The sequence below is a fragment of the Pelobates fuscus genome, chromosome 8 (genome assembly GCF_036172605.1).
Source record: "Pelobates fuscus isolate aPelFus1 chromosome 8, aPelFus1.pri, whole genome shotgun sequence".
NCBI classification, from domain to species: domain Eukaryota; kingdom Metazoa; phylum Chordata; class Amphibia; order Anura; family Pelobatidae; genus Pelobates; species Pelobates fuscus.
This window is the reverse complement of record NC_086324.1, coordinates 58,527,141-58,549,261: the sequence shown is the minus strand read 5'-3', so window position 1 is coordinate 58,549,261 and position 22,121 is coordinate 58,527,141. Positions and strand designations below refer to the sequence as shown.

Below are 22,121 nucleotides of genomic sequence, written 5' to 3'. Positions count from 1 at the left end.
TCTGCGAATTACTATGATCCTTTGTATTCATGGAGGACTGTAAATGGAAAGTGGATGTCGATGTCAAGAAATACTGAAAGTGTAGAACAAAAAAAATAATCTAAGGCATTGATTTAATAAGGCAGATAGGAGAGTGGGAGGGAGGCGGGAGTCTGCACAGAACGGAAGTACTCTAACATTAGAAAAGCCATTAAAGGCTCTTAGAGGAGCTGGCAATACTATACAGGTCATAATACGCTCACAAATGCTTTGGCCATTTGAGTCGTTATCAGAAAAAAATTAGCTATTTTTGGGCTCAGCTAAAAACCTCTGAGTCATGTTCATCAGAAGGAGGGTGGCTGCACTCTTCCATTATCTTGAACGCTGAAGATATGTGTTGAATCACCTGGGAAATTACGGCGGACGGCAAAGTAATTGCTACTCGTAATATCCACCCACCTTACCTGTAGCCTGCTGACAGTTTACTCACATTGTGAGCTCGGAATGAGGAGTGTCATTCTGATGGCTGTCAGTGTTCTACACGCACTCAGGAATAAACGCGAACAATACAAATTGGTAAACAAACAGCATCATGGCACTATCTAACTATGGCTGTTCATGGCCTCACTAGGGTAACATTATTTTGCTTACAATGCAAGAATAATGCAATTTCTGCTCCAATAGGTTCCTTGAACTTTAACTAGGAACATAATGTGGCATTTAGAATAAAACTTGCAGTAAGAAAGATGCTTTTGCCATTTATTATTAGACTCTATAAAGGTGTTTTTGCTAAATGGATGGTTTACTTGTGGATAAACTGGTGAACTGAGTAGGCAGATCAGGCACTACTCCTACCTGCGATTTAAAGTAGGTCTCCTGGGGAGTTCCCAGGACGTCAGAAGAGGCGATATCCAGGTGCATGAGAATCTGTCTGAATGATGGTCGGTTGCGGGGTTTGCTCTGCCTGTACAGAAGAATGAGCACAATACTTTGATACACTTATACCAGCAGCATCAATGAAAAAGTCTAATGTTTATATTCAACATATCCAGAACATTGAAACAGTTTTTTGGTTGGCAAAATAAAATGTTATTTGATAAAAATATTTATGTTATTAAATTTTTCATGAAAAAGTTATCTTACTTATAGTAAGAGTAAATAAATATAAAGAGGAACTTTATTCCAACTATTTTAACGACACCTGAGTGTTTCTGACAGGCTTCAATGTTTAGTGATGGACAGGATGCTGCTCGGGGCTTAGTGATGGACAGAGCGCTGCTCGGGGTTTAGTGATGGACAGGACGCTGCTCGGGATTTAGTGATGGACAGGATGCTGCTCGGGATTTAGTGATGGACAGGACGCTGCTCGGGATTTAGTGATGGACAGGACGCTGATCGGGATTTAGTGATGGACAGGACGCTGATCGGGATTTAGTGATGGACAGGACGCTGATCGGGATTTAGTGATGGACAGGACGCTGATCGGGATTTAGTGATGGACAGGTGGCTGCTTGGGGCTTAGTGATGGACAGGACGCGGCTCGGGGCTTAGTGATTGACAGGACGCTGCTCGGGTTTTGAGATGGACAAAGCGCTGCTCGGGATTTAGTGATGGACAGAGCGCTGCTCGGGGTTCAGTGATGGACAGAGCGCTGCTCGGGGTTCAGTGATGGACAGAGCGCTGCTCGGGGTTCAGTGATGGACAGAGCGCTGCTCGGGGTTCAGTGATGGACAGAGCGCTGCTCGGGGTTCAGTGATGGACAGAGCGCTGCTCGGGGTTCAGTGATAGACAGAGCGCTGCTCGGGGTTCAGTGATAGACAGAGCGCTGCTCGGGGTTCAGTGATGGACAGAGCGCTGCTCGGGGTTCAGTGATGGACAGAGCGCTGCTCGGGGTTCAGTGATGGACAGAGCGCTGCTCGGGGTTCAGTGATGGACAGAGCGCTGCTCGGGGTTCAGTGATGGACAGAGCGCTGCTCGGGGTTCAGTGATGGACAGAGCGCTGCTCGGGGTTCAGTGATGGACAGAGCGCTGCTCGGGGTTCAGTGATGGACAGAGCGCTGCTCGGGGTTCAGTGATGGACAGAGCGCTGCTCGGGGTTCAGTGATGGACAGAGCGCTGCTCGGGGTTCAGTGATGGACAGAGCGCTGCTCGGGGTTCAGTGATGGACAGAGCGCTGCTCGGGGTTCAGTGATGGACAGAGCGCTGCTCGGGGTTCAGTGATGGACAGAGCGCTGCTCGGGGTTTAGTGATGGACAGGATGCTGCTTGGGGCTTAGTGATGGAAGAGAATGCTTCATGGGGTTTAGTGATGGACAGAACGCTCCTCAGTCTTGAGAAAGATCCCTTGTGGGATCAAAACGCTGCACTTTGTTCCAATAAAGCTGCTGAATTGATCCTTGAGTGCCCGGAATACAACTTTTGTTCAACGATAGCCTCCCCAGGTCTGGTTGAACAAGGATTGTAAGTGTGCGGTATTCCTCTCTTTATTTGTTTATACACTGCTCAGGTTTTTAGTAATGGACATGACACTGCTTGGGTTTTAGTTATGGACAGGTTGCTGCTTGGTTTTTTAGTGATGGACATGACACTGCTCGGGGTTAGGTGATGGACAGGACGCTGCTTGGGGTGTAGTGATGGACAGGACGCTGCTCGGGGTTAAGTGATGGACAGGACGCTGCTTGGGGTGTAGTGATGGACAGGATGATGCTCAGGTTATAGTGATGGACAGGACACTGCTTGGGGATTAGTGATGGACAGGACATTGCTCTGGGTTTAGTGCTGGACAGGAATACCTCCAGGTTTAGTGATGGACAGGGCGCTGCTTGGGGTTTAGTGATGGACAGGGCACTGCTTGGGGTTTAGTGATGGACAGGGCGCTGCTTGGGGTTTAGTAATGGACAGGATGCTTCTCAGGGTTTATTGATGGATAGGACACTGCATTAGGTACATTAGTCTATACCTAACCAGCACAAACAATATAATGGGAGCATACATACATACACATTCACTGAGTTCTTCTTTGACTGGATCCACTCATTTAATAATCCTTGACTTTTGAAATTTGGGAAGTGAATAAAACCTAGATTGCTTTACTGACTCTGGTAGCAAATGGGATTTGCCATCCCTTACATACATTCTCGACATTCATAAACAAATGTCTGATATATGTCCCCACCATATTTAACAGCTGTCAATAGAAAGATAAGGCCCACTGAAAAAATCATTAGATTTTCTGAGAAAGAAAACCTATTGGTATCTAAATAAATATAGAGTAAAGGTTTCACCCACTAGCCTGCTTTCTGGATTTCTATACTTATGTTTTAGTGCTGGATACAAGCCATATCCAAATGGTGGATGTGTCACAAATTGTAGCTTGGTGAAGACCATGGCGTACAATGTTTGTTGAGATTCTATTACAAAGGCGTGAATTCAATTCTTTGTCAATATTTTGGGTTGTACTTTTTGTGTTATGTAGTAACAATTCTGTGAAATATCTGTTTATCACTAATATCATTAAGGATCAACCATTGTTCTTCACAGATTCAAAATGTCCATTAGTGACATTAGCTGCCATTATTTTTTTAGACAATTCTTTAGGGGTATCCCAATCCTTGGCAGGCAGACGGGACGATTCTTACACAACTGTATTGTTCATAGAATATGAGTTCACATGCAGTAACTAAGAAGAAAAGCCACCTCTATGAAAACAGTGTGTGATATTCAATCTATTCTACACAAGGTATGGACCATCTAATGATTGCATACCACCAAAAACATTGTACATTTCCACTTAATGACACCAACAGCCCCAGAATAGATCCTCTTACCATGTCTGCTTCATGAGGAGTTTGAAGCCATCGGGACAGGTTGATGGAACAGGTAGGTGGAGGCTGTTGCTGCCAACACCCCAAATTATGGCCGAGGAGTCTACATCCTTATAAGGAATCTCTCCAGTTAGAAGCTCCCACAGCAAGACACCAAAGGACCTGCAGAACAGTAAATATAAAAATGGATTCATATTGTATCAGTAGAGTACAAAGGCAAATAAAGGTGGTGTTCTAGATAAAAAGTGCCACATTTTTTAGTCATTTGACTGTGTTCTATGGTATATAGTCCCAGAAATACCACATGCCAGCTTTATTTCTTTGAAGTACTTGTAGCGTTGGCAAATAAGTAGAACCTACTTGTTACTGAAGATGTTTTAAAGATTGACTGCTTTCACAGAGCAAGGGAACCCTCAAGATGCACTGATAAAAAATATTAATGTATGTGTATACATTGCAAATGAACACAAGCAGGATATATTGCATGTAATATTTTATATTAAATACTAATTTATTATTTATTATTAAATCTAACGTCATCACTATGCATCCAAAGCAATCTCACTTGACAGATATCCACAAATGAAAAAAATCAGGATAGCCTACGTATCGCAAAGAGGTAGAACTCCATTATTGAACAATAGCTCTCATAACTCTCAGCTGGTCAAAAGCTACCAGCTTACCACCCCTAGGTTACACTCTGAAATTGTACACGGTGTTAAAATAAATGCTATGGCAGGTGCTTTATAACAAGCAGGAATGGAACATGCAGTAAAGTAACATATGATGCAGTATACAGACATTTATACAATAACGTGTATAAAGACTCACCAGATGTCTACTTTCTCAGAGACAGGTTCATTGCGTATAACTTCAGGTGCCATCCAGGCCACAGTGCCCGCAAAAGACATCTTGGTACTCTTATCACTAAGCTCTTTGGATGTGCCAAAGTCTGAGATCTTCACTGTATCTGTGTGGGTGACCAGTACACTGAAGGGAGAACGCAAAGACCAGCATATCAATGGCTAGTGGGCTTTTTAACACCTTGTAGCATTAAAACCATAATAATTAAGCCGACCTATTTATCCAGCTGTTTAAAGGAACACTATAGTCACCTAAATTTCTTTAGCTAAATAAAGCAGTTTTAGTGTATAGATCCTTCCCCTGCAATTTCACTGCTCAATTCACTGTCATTTAGGAGTTAAATCACTTTGTTTCTGTTTATGCAGCCCTAGCCACACCTCCCCTGGCTATGATTGACAGAGCCTGCATGAAAAAAAAACTGGTTTCACTTTCAAACAGATGTAATTTACCTTAAATAATTGTATCTCAATCTCTAAATTGAACTTTAATCACATACAGGAGGCTCTGGCAGGGTCTAGCAAGCTATTAACATAGCAGGGGATAAGAAAATCTTAATTAAACAGAACTTGCAATAAAGAAAGCCTAAATAGGGCTCTCTTTACAGGAAGTGTTTATGGAAGGCTGTGCAAGTCACATGCAGGGAGGTGTGACTAGGGTTCATAAACAAAGGGATTTAACTCCTAAATGGCAGAGGATTGAGCAGTGAGGCTGCAGGGGCATGTTCTATACACCAAAGCTGCTTGATTAAGCTAAAGTTGTTCAGGTGACTATAGGGTCCCTTTAAGCCTACATTTTACAAATTCACTCTACGTTCCCCAAAACTTATTGTAGAGTGAACAAATATATTTGTTGTATTCTTTCCAGCACCTATAGCAACAGGAACTAGCTGTATTACTGTACTAAGCTTTCTTACAACCGATAATAGTGATTTCTACAGCAACTGCATTGTGCTTTGCATAATTAATCCACATGACATAGATTTTGCCATTTAGATAAAAGCGTGGCAAATCCATGTTATTACTGTTTATTATATTCTATTAAAATGATTTTTATTAAACAGTTTTCAATATAATTTTTAAACAAAAACAATTAAGGAAGGGAAGAGTAGGGTAGGAAAGGGGAGGGGAGTCAATCAACAAATATACAAATTTGAAGTATGATAACTTTACATAATATGTATATAATAATGTAACTCATTGTGCCCTGTACTGTATTATCCTAAAAATAGGAAATTCTATTACTAGAAAATGAGTGTCATCCGTGTAAATGGACATTAAAGGCCACGGGTGGATGGCCATATTGGTAAACACAATGTGAAAATCTCAATATGGGTATGGCTTTAGCCCATTATTTGAACCTTAGAAGATTTTTCCTTTTTAAACACAAAACAGTCTCTTGTTTTTCTAACTTGCTTAATGGGTTTCATACCAATCTGCCGCATGCTTTTTAAGCCTGGCTCTGCAATCCATCACGTAAGAGCAATAAGCATTTGACATCATGTCATGGCAGGTGTGGAGATGTGTGTTTTACACGGATGTTGACGAGGAGAAATTAAAGTGAATGAATCAATTTGATAAAGCTAATGTGAGCAGCTTACTGTATTTAAATTGTCAACTAGGACCTTATGCATGTTATACTCTTAAAATAACCCCCCCCCCCCCAAAAAAAAAAAAAAAACAACAAAGAATCCAGGCATGATGCTGAAAAGCTACTGATCAATCTAATATGGAGACTGAACTTCATTGGAGTACAGTGAGGACACTTTCCAGAGTAGAACCAGCTAAAGTAGAACTTACTTGGGTGATTTGAGGTCCCTGTGGATGATCTTGTGCAGGTGGAGGTAGTTCATGCCCCCAGCTATGCCAGTTGACCAGTCCACTAGTAGCCTGGGGGTTACTTTTCGTCCTGCCCTGAGCACCTCATAGAGTTGTCCATGGGCACAGTACTCCATGATAAGGCAGTAACAGGGGGCCTGTGTGCAAACACCTCTGTAAGAGAGAAATAATTCATTATTTAATAGGAAGGCTTTCTGCAGGACAAGTGGAAGCGGTCAGGGTATTCTAGAGCAAAAACAACCATCCTGGGGCTCATCAGCCATTTTAGACTACTCCTCCCATCAGTAGCATCTGTAGCAGGAATGGTTGACATACAAGAACATCCACAAAGCCACAGGTTCTCAATATCTGCATTACTATTTCAAACAGGTATAGTCTACAAATATTTTGAATGATCTTACAACATTCAATCCATAAGAAATGAATGGTTTGCCAAAACGTATAAAATATATATGTTGCCAGCCATAAACCCATTACTTTTAACCCTCCTCAATTTATGCTCTTACACTTTGATAGACAAACAAATCTTATACACATTACTTCTGGCAGAAAAGGCAGTGAAGGAGTTAGACATCTAGCTCGGCTGTGTTCTACTGTGCAGTTCAATGATTCCTAAAATAAAACCAGGCAGCCTGTAATCTTCTTGTTATACTTTCATTTCATAGGACAGATAGTGGTGCATGCAAAAAGGTATATTTTGGTTTAGGTAAAGAGAATGAGTATTGCTATTCTACTGCCACGGGTACAGACACTGATTGATTCTGGAAATGTTAGGTTTTTATTTTCTTCATTTTAAGAGATTTGTTTTTGCCAATGTTCGATGGGGAAGACAATAAAATTCATAAGGTTTGCAATAAAAAAAAGTAGCATAGTTTTGCAGAGGTTGTTAGATGGAGCTGGGGATGATGCAGTACACACCTCCGTACATATTTTCACTAAAATATCTGGCTTGACTCGTCAACCTCTCACCTTAAATGAACCAAATACGTGTCATTTGTTGTTTACTGTTGAAGAGGCATGTACAAATCATACAGAACGAGAGGAGGGAGAGTGGAATGAGTGGAAAAACGAAACAGGAAGAGGGAGAAAAAATGTGCGAGAGAGACCTGAATCAGGCATGCAAGAGAGAACAAAAAAGGAGCTCAGAAAGGGAGGATATAGTATGAGACTAGAGAGAGAGTTAGAGACAATAAGGCAGAGCAATAAGGGGAGTTTAGCAGCTGTAGAGACAGCAACATCACAGAGATGGGCATGTAATAACTGCATGCATACAGCTCACCATGCAGTTGCTTAGTGATGTATTGTTAACTCACTGAGAGCCTGTAAGGACTGTCATGATAACAAGAAGGTCTCAAAATCCTGGACCTGATAGGGTTAACACTTGAGATCTACTAACAGCACATACCATAAGCAGGAAGAGCTTTTCATGTAACCCGTGGATCCTACAAGTTCAAAACCCACTGCAATAAACCTATTAAAGGACATTTCTGACCTTCAAACACACAACACAAAATATGGTACGGTTCTAACTGCCTGCATGATTCCATGGTAAATAGAGTTAGGCAGGTATCTATCCCAGCATAACTGCTGTGGCATCCTGGTCAATGTGCATGCATGCCTTTAATGCCCTTTTAAGGAATTGGCTCACAAAGTGACTACTACAGCAGGTGATGAATAGACCACAAAACGTCCAGACATTTATGCCCAAACACTTCTAGCCTTTGGCTCTTACACACATACTTGGTGGGACTGGCTTCTCATATCACTGCTCTACATAGGAACTGCCTTCTCCTTCCCATTGTTTTATAGATCAGCCTGATTCCTGCGCATTGGATCACTCTAATAAAGATGATCAGATTAATTTAGCTCATCAATAAAACTGCCTCGTTACTCAAACATATGGGGTCAAACACATGTCAACAGAGTTCAGCCCCCATGTCTTAGATTACAAAGAACATGACAGAGTGGGGGAGATTTTCCAAGGCAAAATGGGTGGTAATTGTTGATTATCATACTATTGATATCCAAGATGCTCCTTGCTCACCCCATTGCCTCACAATTCCGCTTGTTCTTGTCTTAAAAAATTCTCCCCACTTTGCCTATTAAAAAGACAATGGCATACTTACGGACACTACGGACAAGTTCTACAAAATTAGGTCACTTGGCTATATAAACATTCTGGTTCCAGCTTTGTCACAATCTTCACTACACCGTAGGATCCAACAATCTGTTCTTGCCATAACCAATTTCCTGTAGGCTTCTACTCAAGTACATTACATGGCACTCACATGAATCGTTTTCTATGCCCAGGTGCAATTCAGTGTAACTGAATTTGTGAAATGGGGGCATTATTCTTTATTTGGGTGGGAATAAACAGGATCAACGCGCTCATCTTCACCTAGCATTTTCCAGACACAGTAAAACTTCCATTTACAGCAATCATTTCGTAAGTGCTCAGTTAGTAACGGCATGTGATGTACATTTTGCAATGAATCAGGAGCACTCACAAACTATTTTATAACACATTTGTGTCCCCTAAGCTCTATTTGCAAGAGTAGACCACTGCAGTGAATGTTTCAAGGGGTCTGCTCTCAAAGGAAAAGTCTGCATGCCACTGGTGCATCATAAAAGATTCTGCAAGAATTCCTTGTTAGATTTTAGAAGATACAACGTTTAGAATATATCCACCAGTAGAAACAATAAAGGAATAATGAATATTATTGCAGGATTGTAAAGGTTTCAGTGTTATTACACATTCTCTGATTTTAGTTAGTAGTGGGAGTATGTCACTTATGAATCATCCACTTTCATGCCCACTGCAAGGTTTACGTATCACAGGAATAGACATCTCAAAGAAGGAGGGATGGAGGAATACAAGAAAAGAGAGAAAGATGGATGGATTTCCGAGATGCTGGACCTGGATTAGATGTTTAGACAGCAATTGGATAAATCTAGGGAAATGGTGAAGCGCTATATTTATATATAAGGTAAGGAAAATACAGAGAATCTTTGGGAATAAGTGGATATACCTTAAATATCCTTTTTCTCTCTCTTTTGAGATCTTAACCTTGATATACGGTTCCTTAAAAGTATAAACATAAAGAATATATCATAGTATAACACTGTAAGGTATATTTTCAAGTATGTATATAAGATTATTCCCACTCACACTTTAAAGAGCCAAAATGTTTTAGCTCAGTTCATGCGCTTATAGGGTCCGTAAAGGCGACCCTCTCCCTTCTTGGGCGGCTTTTGTTCTTCCTTTTTCCAATCTAGGACATAAAGTGCATATAGTGTAGTACCTTTGGTAAATGGCTTATATAAGTGTAATTCAGAATGGGGTACTCACAAAACCAGAGCCTTCAACTAGGCTCAATGGTACAGCATATGTGGTTAAGGACCACAATCCTTCTTTTTGGTAGCAGGAACGAGATTTTGCCAGATAGTGTCTCAGTAAAAATAGTAATTTTATTTGACTATCACTTTTTTAAAAAATATATCAGTATAAAAGTATCAAACAGTAAATATAAATACACACTATAAAGGCAAAAAATAAAAAGTCCAATAGTTACAGTCTTTTCCAGGACGCGTTTCGCCAAATAGGCTTCCTCAGCTGGATAAAAAGTCTTTGCAATATTCTTTGGATCCAAGACTTTTTATCCAGCTGAGGAAGCCTATTTGGCGAAACGCGTCCTGGAAAAGACTAACTATTGGACTTTTTATTTTTTGCCTTTATAGTGTGTATTTATATTTACTGTTTGATACTTTTATACTGATATATTTTTTAAAAAAGTGATAGTCAAATAAAATTACTATTTTTACTGAGACACTATCTGGCAAAATCTCGTTCCTGCTACCAAAAAGAAGGATTGTGGTCCTTAACCACATATGCTGTACCATTGAGCCTAGTTGAAGGCTCTGGTTTTGTGAGTACCCCATTCTGAATTACACTTATATAAGCCATTTACCAAAGGTACTACACTATATGCACTTTATGTCCTAGATTGGAAAAAGGAAGAACAAAAGCCGCCCAAGAAGGGAGAGGGTCGCCTTTACGGACCCTATAAGCGCATGAACTGAGCTAAAACATTTTGGCTCTTTAAAGTGTGAGTGGGAATAATCTTATATACATACTTGAAAATATACCTTACAGTGTTATACTATGATATATTCTTTATGTTTATACTTTTAAGGAACCGTATATCAAGGTTAAGATCTCAAAAGAGAGAGAAAAAGGATATTTAAGGTATATCCACTTATTCCCAAAGATTCTCTGTATTTTCCTTACCTTATATATAAATATAGCGCTTCACCATTTCCCTAGATTGTATTCCTTGGTGTTAAGATAAGATTTTGGTGTTTAAGCAGCTACAATTGTATGATATTGTAACCAATTGGTGTATATTGTGATTCTCCAAATTAGCGCTGGTACATCCATCCATCTTTTGATTACCAGCAATTGGATAAATACTTGCAAAAAGATAATATGCAGGGATTTAATTATTAATTAGTGGGGTAATAGCTGTTTGATCCAAGGAGAGATCGGACTGCCATTCTGGGGTCAAGAAGGAATTTTCTTCCTAGTTTGTTGCAAAATTGTTGCTTCCAACTGTGTTTTTTGCCTTCTTTTGGATCAACAGCAAAATAAATGTGAGAAAGGCTGAATTTGATAGACGCATGTCCCTTTTCAGCTATTGTAGCTCCAATTTACAATAGGCTTGGAACTGTCTCTTTGTGCCTAAATATGGCATTGAAGAATTTTGAAGGATTTTGTTGGAGCAGTAAAACCTAAAAAAGTCACATTAGCATCCATGTGCTCTACCTGTGACGTCATAGGTTTCACAATTAAATATCATAGAGATAGAGGACTGGTGTGCCCCATGACAAATAAGCAAATTATTGAACCCAAAATTATAATTTACATAATTTAGGACAAACAAATTAGTATCCATTGTTCCCTCAATTCATTTGCAATTCTCTATGCTTGAGGCAGGTTTGGAAGTACGTGTAAGCTGACAATCATTGAACAGTCAAGTAACAATCTTGTAACACTGCAACAAGGCGAAACCTTTCGGTGCACATCAATGATACATACTTAAATGCAATGACGTTGGGATGCTTTAACTTTCGTAGATGCTTTATGTCTGTTTCCTTCTGCTCCCTCACTTTCTTGATGGCAACTTCCTCCCCATGGAACTTGCCAAGGAAAACCGCACCTTGAGCTCCACTTCCCAGCCACTGCAGCTCTGAAATCTCTTCAAATGGGACTTCCCAGGTGTCTAAGGTAGAATACAAAACAGGGGTTAGACGCAGGGACTCCATACAGGCTAGCACAGTTGCATAGATATTTATATAGGTTAAGGCAGCATGGGATGGGTGGAGGGCAGCCAGGTTACCATATGCAGAAAAGGAATCACACAGACATGAACACATACGAAATACACATCCTTGCCTTAAAATATGTAATAAGCTTAATGATTTTTTAAATATATATATATATAGAATTTAAAAAAAAAAAACAGTTTTATTGCTCCTCAATTCGAAGCATTATGTTTTGATGAAAACAGGCCCCACTCATTACTTGCGCAAAACCATACCAACAGTGACGTGTGGTGGTAGCATCATGATTTGAGATATGTTTTCAGGAACTGGGAGACCGGTCAGGGTTGAGGGAAAGCTATACATAGCAAAATACAGAGATCATTTAATGGAACCTGGTCCAGAGCCTCACAAAATGGGGCAAAGGTGCCCCTTCTAACAGGACAATGACCCTAAGCACTAACACAAGATAATGTGAGAGTGGCTTACGGACACATGTTCTTGAGTGGCCCAGCCAGAGCACGAAACTGAAACCAATTGAACATCTCTGAAGCGACCACCAATGGTCCCCATCCAACCTAACAGAACCTGAGAGGATCTGCAGATATGAATGTCGGAAACACCAGATGTGCAATGCTTACCCTTTTCAGACCCAAAAAGACATGAGGCTGTAATCGATACCAAAGGTGCTTCGATGAAGTACTGAGTAAAGGGTCTGAATACTTATGTCAATGTGATATTTTGGCAATTGTAGCAGAAGGATGAAGCATAAAAACGTGAAAAAAAAAAAAATGAAGTGGTCTGAATACTCTCTGAATGCACTGTATGTAACGTTGTTTAACCCACTCCAAACTAACATTCAAGGAAAATTTTCTCAAGCCATTTAAATCATAATGAGCCACAAAAAATGAATCAAACTCCAGATTATGTCCAAGTCGTTTCTAATTTCTACAAATATGTGTATTGACTGGGCTATTTATATTCAATCAATTGAATCATTCAGATGTGATCGAAGTCCAGAATAAAGCTGTAATGTCATCTAGCATTAAACCTTGAAGCTAACAAAATCTGGGGACTAATAATTACTTGAAATAAACTGGATGTAAAATGTAAAAAGGTCCATTAATCATTAAATAAAATGCCAGAATCTGTTAACAAGCTTGGCCAGTATTAGACTCCTGGATAAGGATTTTGGCTTTCAACTTCCCACCTACTGAGTAGACAAACATGTATTTTCTGTCTTCCTCCACAATCCTATTAGACTAAATCCGCTCTATGTCAGCAATGCAAAGAAGAATATGAACAGCACCACTTCTCAAAAAGAAATGTAAAAAATAGGACAAACTACCAAACCAATATAAAACACGTATTACTGTAACACGATACTGTTGTTCAAAAATGAACTCCTATGTTTTTAATTCATTTATAAATAAGGTATCAAAACTAAATATGAAAATACAATGATAAAAAAAGTTTTGTGCAACGATTGGTAGTGCATCCGACTTTGCAATAACAATTCTGTCCTGTGTGGTGAGCGCTGATACACTGAGATATTCCCTAAGCTCTCTCGGCCTTTAACCAACATCTAGGTCGGACAAAGTGGATAATAAAAATTCTTCGTGGCACTGTTTGCATTCAGTATCAGACAGATCAGACTTTCATTTTTCTTGTTGGAATTTAACAGCTCATCTGTTATAATCTCTGGTTCTGAGTGGCTGCTTACATCACGCACGATCAGCATTTTATTTTAAACACCTTTTACTGCTTAAAAAATCTTGGTGCCACCTCCACACCAACAAACCACCAGTTCTCAAATGGCAATAACCGATCAACTTACAACTGTTTGGTTTAAACAAAATTCATTTGTTGGTATAATTTTTAAAACGTATTTCTGTAAAAAAAAAATTCAGGTCAGCTTTAATAATTCCCTTGGTAATATTCTACACAATTCCCACAGTACACACTATAAGCACACCATTAGAAAAGGAATGGCTTTGGCAATAAACTATGATCAGCTGTTGTTTGCATTGGTCCCACACACCCACCTTTCCCCCACTGGCCTTGCCCTGCACATGACCATCTGACACAGACAGAGGCTGACACGCACGCTGCTCACTCACTGACAGACAATAAACACTGTAATGTCAGACCTCCCGCAGCAGACAATGGAGATTGTGAGGGAGGGGATTTTTAACCATCTGTCCTGTGGCTGATTAAGAAAGCCTTAATAATAAACACTATAAATCATGAATCCTCCCAGCAGGTCTTAACGTTAAAAGGGGAAATGCTGAAATTAATATTAATACTGAAAACCAGCATTATCCCAGGATTTTGATTTTTAACATCATTTTGATTTTTAACATTTTCCTTTTTTTCTGTTTTTTTTTTATCAAGCTAGTGTTTTGTCAATATTTATTTATTAATTTATAAAATATTTTACCAGGAAAGATGCATTGAGATTTCTCTTGTTTCCAAGCATGTCCTGGGTCCACAAAACATTGCATTGATGCAATAGGGTACAATAAAATACAAAAACAATATTAATACACAATACAAAATTTAACATAGAACAGGTAGGACAGGGGTAGGCAACCTTTTAGCAGCACTGTGCCGATATAGGATTGTGATGTCCCGTAGTGTGCCGATCCTCAGGCCCGTCGCTACCAGGCAAGCTAACCAAGCAATTGCTTGGGGCCCCGAGCTGGCCTGGGCCCCCAAGCAGGGCCGGCCATTTCTATAAGGCTGCAGCCGCCTGAGCGCTCTAAAGAGAGCCTCAGGCGGCTGCAGCACTGCCTCTCTCGTCATCTCCCCTTCCCTGTAGCGTGGTCGAGCTCCTCTTCCTCCTGTCAGTCTGGCTGGGTACCACGCGGTACAGGAGATTTAGTTTCCTGTTCCCGGCCGGACTGACAGGAAGTGCACCCTGAGCTCGGCCACGCTACAGGGAAGGGGAGGTGAGAAGAACATAGGGAGGGAGGGGGGGGGGGGGAGTAAAAAGAACATAGGCGGGGGAGTAAGAAGGACACGGGGGAGGGGAGTAAAAAGGACACAGGGGGAGGGGAATAAGAAGGACACATGGGGAGGGGAATAAGAAGGACACAGGGAGGGTGGGAGGGGAGTAAGAAGAACATGGGGAGGGGGGAGAGTAGTAAGAAGAACATGGGGGGAGTAGTAAGAAGAACATAGGGGGGGGAGTAGTAAGAAGAACATAGGGAGGGGGAGGAGTAAGAAGAACATGGGGGCAGAAAGAAGAACATAGGGAGGGGGGAAGGAGTAAGAAGAACACAGAGGGGGGAGGAGTAAGAAGAACACGGGGGGTGAGGAGATGAGAACACAGGGAGGGGGTGAGGAGAAGGGGAGATGAGGAGAACACAGGGAGGGGGTGAGGAGAAGGGGAGATGAGGAGAACACAGGGAGGGGGTGAGGAGAAGGGGAGATGAGGAGAACACAGGGAGGGGGTGAGGAGAAGGGGAGATGGAGAGAACACAGGGAGGGGAGTGAGGAGAACACAGGGAGGGGGTGAGGAGAAGGGGAGATGAGGAGAACACAGGGAGGGGGTGAGGAGAAGGGGAAATGAGGAGAACACAGGAAGGGGGTGAGGAAAAGGGGAGATGAGGAGAACCCAGGGAGGGGGGGTGAGGAGAAGGGGAGATGAGGAGAACACAGGGAGGGGGGATGAGGAGAAGGGGAGATGAGGAGAACACAGGGAGGAGGGGTGAGTAGAAGGGGAGATGAGGAAAACACAGGGAGGGTGGGGTGAGGAGAACACAGGGAGGGGGTTGAGGAGAAGGGGAGATGAGGAGAACACAGGGAATTTTCAATTGTTGAAAATGTTCAAGTTTTATGCACATTATATGCAACAGCAGTATTTGCACTGTAAACCTTTATTATTTATATAAAGTGTGGGTGAACTTAAACTGTATGGCTATGCTGTGGTTCCTGTAGGCTTTGCGTGCGGGGGGGAGGGGGGGCACCATGTCCATTTTGCTTGGGGCCCCCAAATTCCATCAAATGGCCCTGCCGATCCTATTTTTTTAAATTGAGGTGTGTGTGCTGCCGTATTCTGCTTGTATTATTTATACTGTAATTGCTTTGTATCGTTGTATTTGTGCGTATATGAGCTATTATATTGTATATGTTCATTAGTAGTTTATGGTATCGTGTATGATACACATGAATGTGGGCTGTGTATGAGGGCTGCTTGTGGAATTGTGTGTAGATGGATATGTCACATTGTGTGTTAGGTAGTGTATGGGGGCTGTTTGGGGTTTTGCACGTGAGAGGCTGCATGTGGGATTGTGTGCATGTATGTAGATTGTTAGTGATGTTGCGTTTGTGGGGATTGTGTGTATGTTTGTGTGTGGGCTGTTCGTATTATTTGTATGAGGGGAGGCTTATTCTGCAGGTCTGTGTATATCTAGCAGTGTGGATGGCTTCCCTGGGTTCCAGTGGGGACCAGCCTGGGCAGGTACAGGTCAAGGACAGGAGCTGCAACATCAGCTGCGGGCTGCTCTACTACAGTGTGCATTCCCATTCACAAGTGCTGGGAGGAAGTGATCTGAGATCACTTCCTCTTAGTGCTGCAATGCATAAATTGAGGATTGTCCTTCACTACCTCTTTGTATTAGCAGATATCTGAAGTTTCACTGAGACTCCTGATAGGCCAGACCCTGTTTGGCTCTAGCAGCCTTGAGTGCCGTGGAAAGACACCTCGAGTGCCGTGTATGGCACTAGTGCCGTAGATTGCCTACCCCTGAGGTAGGAAATGAATAATCAACCATGACATGTCTATTAACTTAATATGAATTTGAAAATAAATTACAAAATGTAGAGACATTTTCCAACACAGGAACGTGAACAGTTGGCTAATATAACCTGAATTTTGCACGTTAAATTTCAATTCAGTACAATTAACTGTTTACAGAGATTGTCTTTGTGTAATCTTCTCTCCTATTTTGACACTAGAAAGTTTTGCTGCTACTGACGGCAAATGTCAGCGAATTAAGCAGCTGAAACTTTAGAGACTTTATGATTTATACAAAAACGCTTTCATTCACCTAAAGTTGTTTTGGTGACTAAAGTGTACCTTTATAGCCAAAATAACTGAAATGTAAAAATTCTCTGCTTCAGTCTTACATTTGAAATTTGCATTAAATTCTCAACAATTCCCACTTTAGTAAAAAACCCTGAAGCATACCTCACAACATTGGGAGGCATGGATTTGGGATGTAATTGGGCCCTGGGGGCGCTGTCAGTGATGCAACTTGCTTCATAATAACAAGAACAAAGGTCGAGTGGTTCATAAATATTTCTTACATTTCAAAACGGCATTACTGACCACTAACATACACTTCCTTGTTAGGTATAATTTATATTACATGATAGTTTTTGGCAAGGATTAAGGTTTTCGTGTTAGGGTAGTGTATAGATTGATGGTAAGTGTAGTCATGTTAGAGCTGTGTATGGGCTAAGGGGTGCTCATATGGCAGACAATGTGATCCCAATGTGGGCAAGGTTGCTAACTGAGGCAGTAAAAAGTGACTGTATCATACTCACCTTGCAATCACATTATAAGCCCTACTCATCTGACACACACCACTCTTTGAGGGATCTCTATTAAAAAAAAGTGATCTTCACTCAAAACTTGTGAGTACAAGGCAAAAAGAAAACCACATACTTGTAGGTGATACACATGCAAACATAATTAGCATATCATTGAATGATCAGAAAAAAAAAACTGGACGCATTTTGCGTCTACACCAACGCTTTCTCACTAGCTAACACCTACTCACCTTGCTGTTGTAGTTTGTAGTCCGTAGAATATGCTTTTCCAATGATATTCCACACAGGCCTTAAACAACCAAAAAGCCCCTCTAAGAAGCCTCCATTTCCACTCCCAGACCGGCTGAAATGTATCCTGATATCTTCTGCCCCACTGTTGCTTCCTCCGTCTCCTGAGTGACTACTTCCCTGAGGTGGGACATTCTCAGCCTCATCCTGGTCCCTTAGCTGCAGGACACTGTTCTCAAACTGATCTCGGGAGTCTTCACTTATCGATGTCAAGACAGCTGCTGTGACTGGGCTGCTAGCATTCTCTAGTTCATCACACTTATCATGGGTATCTTGTTGATGATTGTGGACGCTGGTGGCATGGTCACCAAATGCCACCATGTAGTCTTTATCATCTCGTATAGATTCCACAATGAAATTAGGGGAAGGGGACCAACTTAGAGGCTCATGTGGACTTGCCATGGTACCATTGGGGTGTATGGGGCAGCCAACCCCAAGACTCCACCTTCTAAAAGAATTGCTTCAACTCAACGTTGTCCTGGGGTGTAGGACACGTGAACCTGTAGAAAGAAAAAAATCATAGGATACATGATTAGAGATCATCGGTAAAATAATAGGATACATGGTTAGGTATCATTAGGGATCATCAGTATGACATAGCTATGTTTGAGAGAAAAAAAGATATAAAAAAATAACCTATTTTATCCCCTATCCCACCCCCTCCAGAACATCTGATCTTAGTGAAGCGTAACACTAAAATCACAGGATTCCACGTAATGCCGTTATCTAATAACATATCAAAATTTATATTACATATTAATTATAGTAAATAAACATAAAGGTGAAGAAGAAACAAGAACTAATCTTGTTTACAAGTACAAGCAGGCAGATAACGGGGTAAGCAAGTAAGGATTTACATTTTGAAAAAATTATTTCTACCATAACGTAAAAAAAAAATAAAACCAAACAAACAAGCATTGTGTAACTAGAAGTTATTCACATAAATTAATGTACTGAGTAGAACATGTGTGGCAATGATACTCTTAAACAGCCAAGGAAAGCCTCCATCAATAAATAAAAAAGTATTTGATAATAAAAAATGTGGTATCTTCTTTAGAACACTGAGTCAGCCGACCCTGTTCTACTGCTCACATTAAATTATGTAGAATGCACTGCGCAGAAATTAACAGAGCATGAATAAGTCAGAGCCGAACCTCTGGTGACAGCTGCCTAACACGGACTATCCTTGGGTGTAATAAACTTATTTGACTTGAAGTTCATTAGAGATGTTCTAAAGAATTACAATTTTATAAAGGCAGTCCATCTTAATGGCATGTCCTGCAGTGCTAAGACAGACAGCGAATAACTACACTCTCTGGATTTTAGAATGTGTGTTATATCTGTGCTATAATATGTGTTATATCTGTGCTTGTATATATAATGTGTGCATACACTCACATAAATATTATAAATATGATACATCATACTGAAGCAGGTTTATGGTATGGTAAAGTAATGCCACTGGGGGGTTCTGGATACATCATAATAAACCATGAGAATATTATGTCTAGGACAGGAGTAGGCAACCTTCGGCACTCCAGATGTTGTGGACAACATCTCCCAGAATGCTCTTATTGCCATAATGTTGGCAAAGCATCATGGAAGATGTAGTCTAGATCACCGGTATGGCATTATTTGCCCTTAATGTGTGATTCATCATTAGCAATCTGTTATATTCCAGGACTTTTAAAAATTAGGATGAGAGTTATTTTAATCTTAGGGATTAGATTAGTGGGAGTTACATTCCTGAAAATGGTCTCCTTAATTTAGCCCCATCTTAAAAATCGTATACTGAGAGAGGTGCTATGGAGGCAGAATCGCTTTGTCTAAATTAGCCTAGGCCCTCTCCTGTATGTACGTAGTAGGCATTGGATAGCATTCCCCTCATCCCCCCATAAAAACCATAACTTACCCCTTCAAATAACGACAGCCAACTTCTTGGGAAAAACAGGCCACAGCATTTATTAACATCACGAAATACTGTATAACTCCTTAAACATATAACATAATAAATTAACATAAACACTTTTATACAGTCATACTGTGGTGGAATCTCGGTAAAAATAAATTTAGTAGGCCGAGATTACCACGTGGCATGTGTACGTGCATATGCTGACGTATCGATCAGTTGGTTGCACGAGGCAAGATACGAACAGTAGTGTACGGAGCATGTGCAAGAATACAGGATGTAGTATTCCCCCTCCTCCATTGTGCTGGACAAGCCATGCGGTCAAACAGGAAGTTAATTCTTATTTGTGTTGATTGGTTAAGAGAATGTGCGGGTGGAGCTTAATATGGGAGGAGTTATGTGCCTATATAAGGAGCCTGCACTATTGTCCGGGGCTCAGAATTTGCTGTATTTTGGTGACGCTAGTCCCTCTGAGTCCCGATCGGTGATCCAATAAAGAATCTCTTCCTTCCTGAAGAAACCTGTGTCCATCTCTCTGTGCTTGGCTTCCGTCAGTTTCTCCGGTATCATTTGGTGCATTGGCCGGGAAGCTCATCGTTCAACGGTAGCTGAGAGGCAGAGGCGTGAGACGGTCTATCTTTGCCCACGTTCTCTACGGCTGCACCCCTGAACTTCTGCGTGGACCTCCCTTCGTCTCGGCGCCACTGGTCTGTTGTCCAGGAGATCATCGGCCTCTACGTGAGAAGTGCTGGGGTGTCCCCGTCGATGAGTGTGAACTCATCTGCCCCCTCTGTCGGAGGGAAGGAGCGAAGGCGCACCGCTCGATCGAACGCTCTTTAGTCAGACCGTTTGATTTTGTTAGTCAGGCGGGGTCCTGGTGTAAATAGCCCTAGCCGGACACCGGTGTCTTGTCTAGACTAGCGTTCTAGGGTGTATATTACGTTCGCTAGGTCGGAGGGACCGGGAGACTAAGCGGCGCCTGTGTAAATTCGGTTCGCTAGCTCTCAACCTATCTGGGCTAAGTGGGAAGGCGTGTAAATTTGGAACCCACTAGACTTTTGATAGTGCGACTAAGAGGCGCCTGTGTAAATTCGGTTCTCTAGCTCGCTATATGTGGTGATTGGGCAGTGTGGCTAACCAAAACGGGTGTATATAGTTTTAGGTAGTCCATTCAAGGTACTGGCCAATAGTTTAGTTGGGAATTGTAAATGTGTTAACGATTGTTTAGTAAAGTGTATATCTTGTTAGATAGCGCGAGCTCAGCCGTCTAGCGAGAGTGTTAATAGTGTGTTGCTGTATTATAGTGCACGGTACCATAACCCTGTATATTTACTGACACTGTATATAAGTACTAATCATTGTCGTCCATTGCATGTTTAACACCATAACCACTAATAATTGTATTGTGACCTTAACTTGTGCTTTGACCTATGCTAACCGTACTGTAACCGCTATTTGTAAAAGACGATGTTACTGGGGTGTGTTATAGACGGGTAATTCGTATATAGAGAATTATAGCGTGGGTGACTGTATAGTTACGCCAAAGGGCATAATATTGATTATATAGTGACTGGTGTAGCAGCTGTGTGTGTACGGGAATTCCCTGAGTGTTTATTGTTATTGTGTACGTTTCACTTGGTAACCGTACCACGTGGTGCTGTTGCCAGAGGAAACGGGTGTGACTGTTGAATAGTACGCGTGCATAGTATTCGTTGTCGACGACGTTCCATTGTTAAGTATGGGTGCATCGCAGTCAACGATTCCGGATCCCTTAGGTTGTATGGTGAAGAATTTTAAAAAGGGATTCAAAACTTGTGATTTTGGGGTTAAAATGTCTCCTGTACGTTTGGTCACTTTGTGTACTAGGGAGTGGCCTACTTTGGTTGCGGCATGGCCGCCACGTGGCAGTTTGGATCCAACTCTGGTACAGCGCTTACACGTGGCTGTATCAGGTAGGCCTGAACTTTACGGCCAGTTTCCTTATATTGATTGTTGGAGACAGGCCGTAAATGACTCGCCAAAATGGCTCCGGACATGCCACGAGGAGCAGTGTCGCCTCATGGTAGCTAGGACTTGTTCGTCCACTAGGACTGGTGCTAGGCCCATTTTGGACACGCCCCCTGAGTCCGAGATCCCTTTGCCGCCCCCTTACTTTCCGTTAAGAGGAAGTGACGCAAACGCAGGAAGTCCTGCAACCCTCCCCTCATTACCCTCATCCACTTCCGCTTCCTCCTCCAGTACAGGATCCACCCCCCCTCGTACTAAATCTCCCCTTCCGGAATCAGAACCAACCCCCATTAAAAACTAATATCCTGATTTGGCGCCACTTCAGACTTCCGGTCAAGCTTCATCTAGCTCGGCTCGAAGTGTTTTATTTACAACCTTTTCCCAAAACCAAGCTCCCACATCCCCATACCCTATTTCTCCCCGACTGGAACCTATGACTGACGCCCCTCCACGTAGCCCCATACAGACCCGACAGTTGACCGGTGCCCAACAATTAAGACACTATCCGATGCCTCTTCGTCTGAATCCTGGGTCAGCC

At 41.7% G+C, this 22,121-nt stretch overlaps 1 protein-coding gene across 4 annotated transcripts in view; it reads right to left on the bottom strand.

Moving 5' to 3' along the window:
* Window positions 1–22,121, bottom strand: part of MAP3K13 (mitogen-activated protein kinase kinase kinase 13) — a 102,056-nt gene that overhangs the window by 7,976 nt on the left and 71,959 nt on the right. For all 4 annotated transcript variants that reach the window (XM_063429882.1, XM_063429883.1, XM_063429881.1 and 1 more), the window contains exons 2-7: window positions 17,610–18,167; window positions 11,597–11,780; window positions 6,463–6,654; window positions 4,634–4,792; window positions 3,806–3,964; window positions 835–943 (exon numbers count right to left, since the gene is read on the bottom strand). In XM_063429882.1, the coding sequence (XP_063285952.1) occupies window positions 835–943; window positions 3,806–3,964; window positions 4,634–4,792; window positions 6,463–6,654; window positions 11,597–11,780; window positions 17,610–18,069 (1,263 nt within the window). In that variant the 5' untranslated portion in view covers window positions 18,070–18,167. The remainder of the gene's footprint in view (window positions 1–834; window positions 944–3,805; window positions 3,965–4,633; window positions 4,793–6,462; window positions 6,655–11,596; window positions 11,781–17,609; window positions 18,168–22,121) is intronic.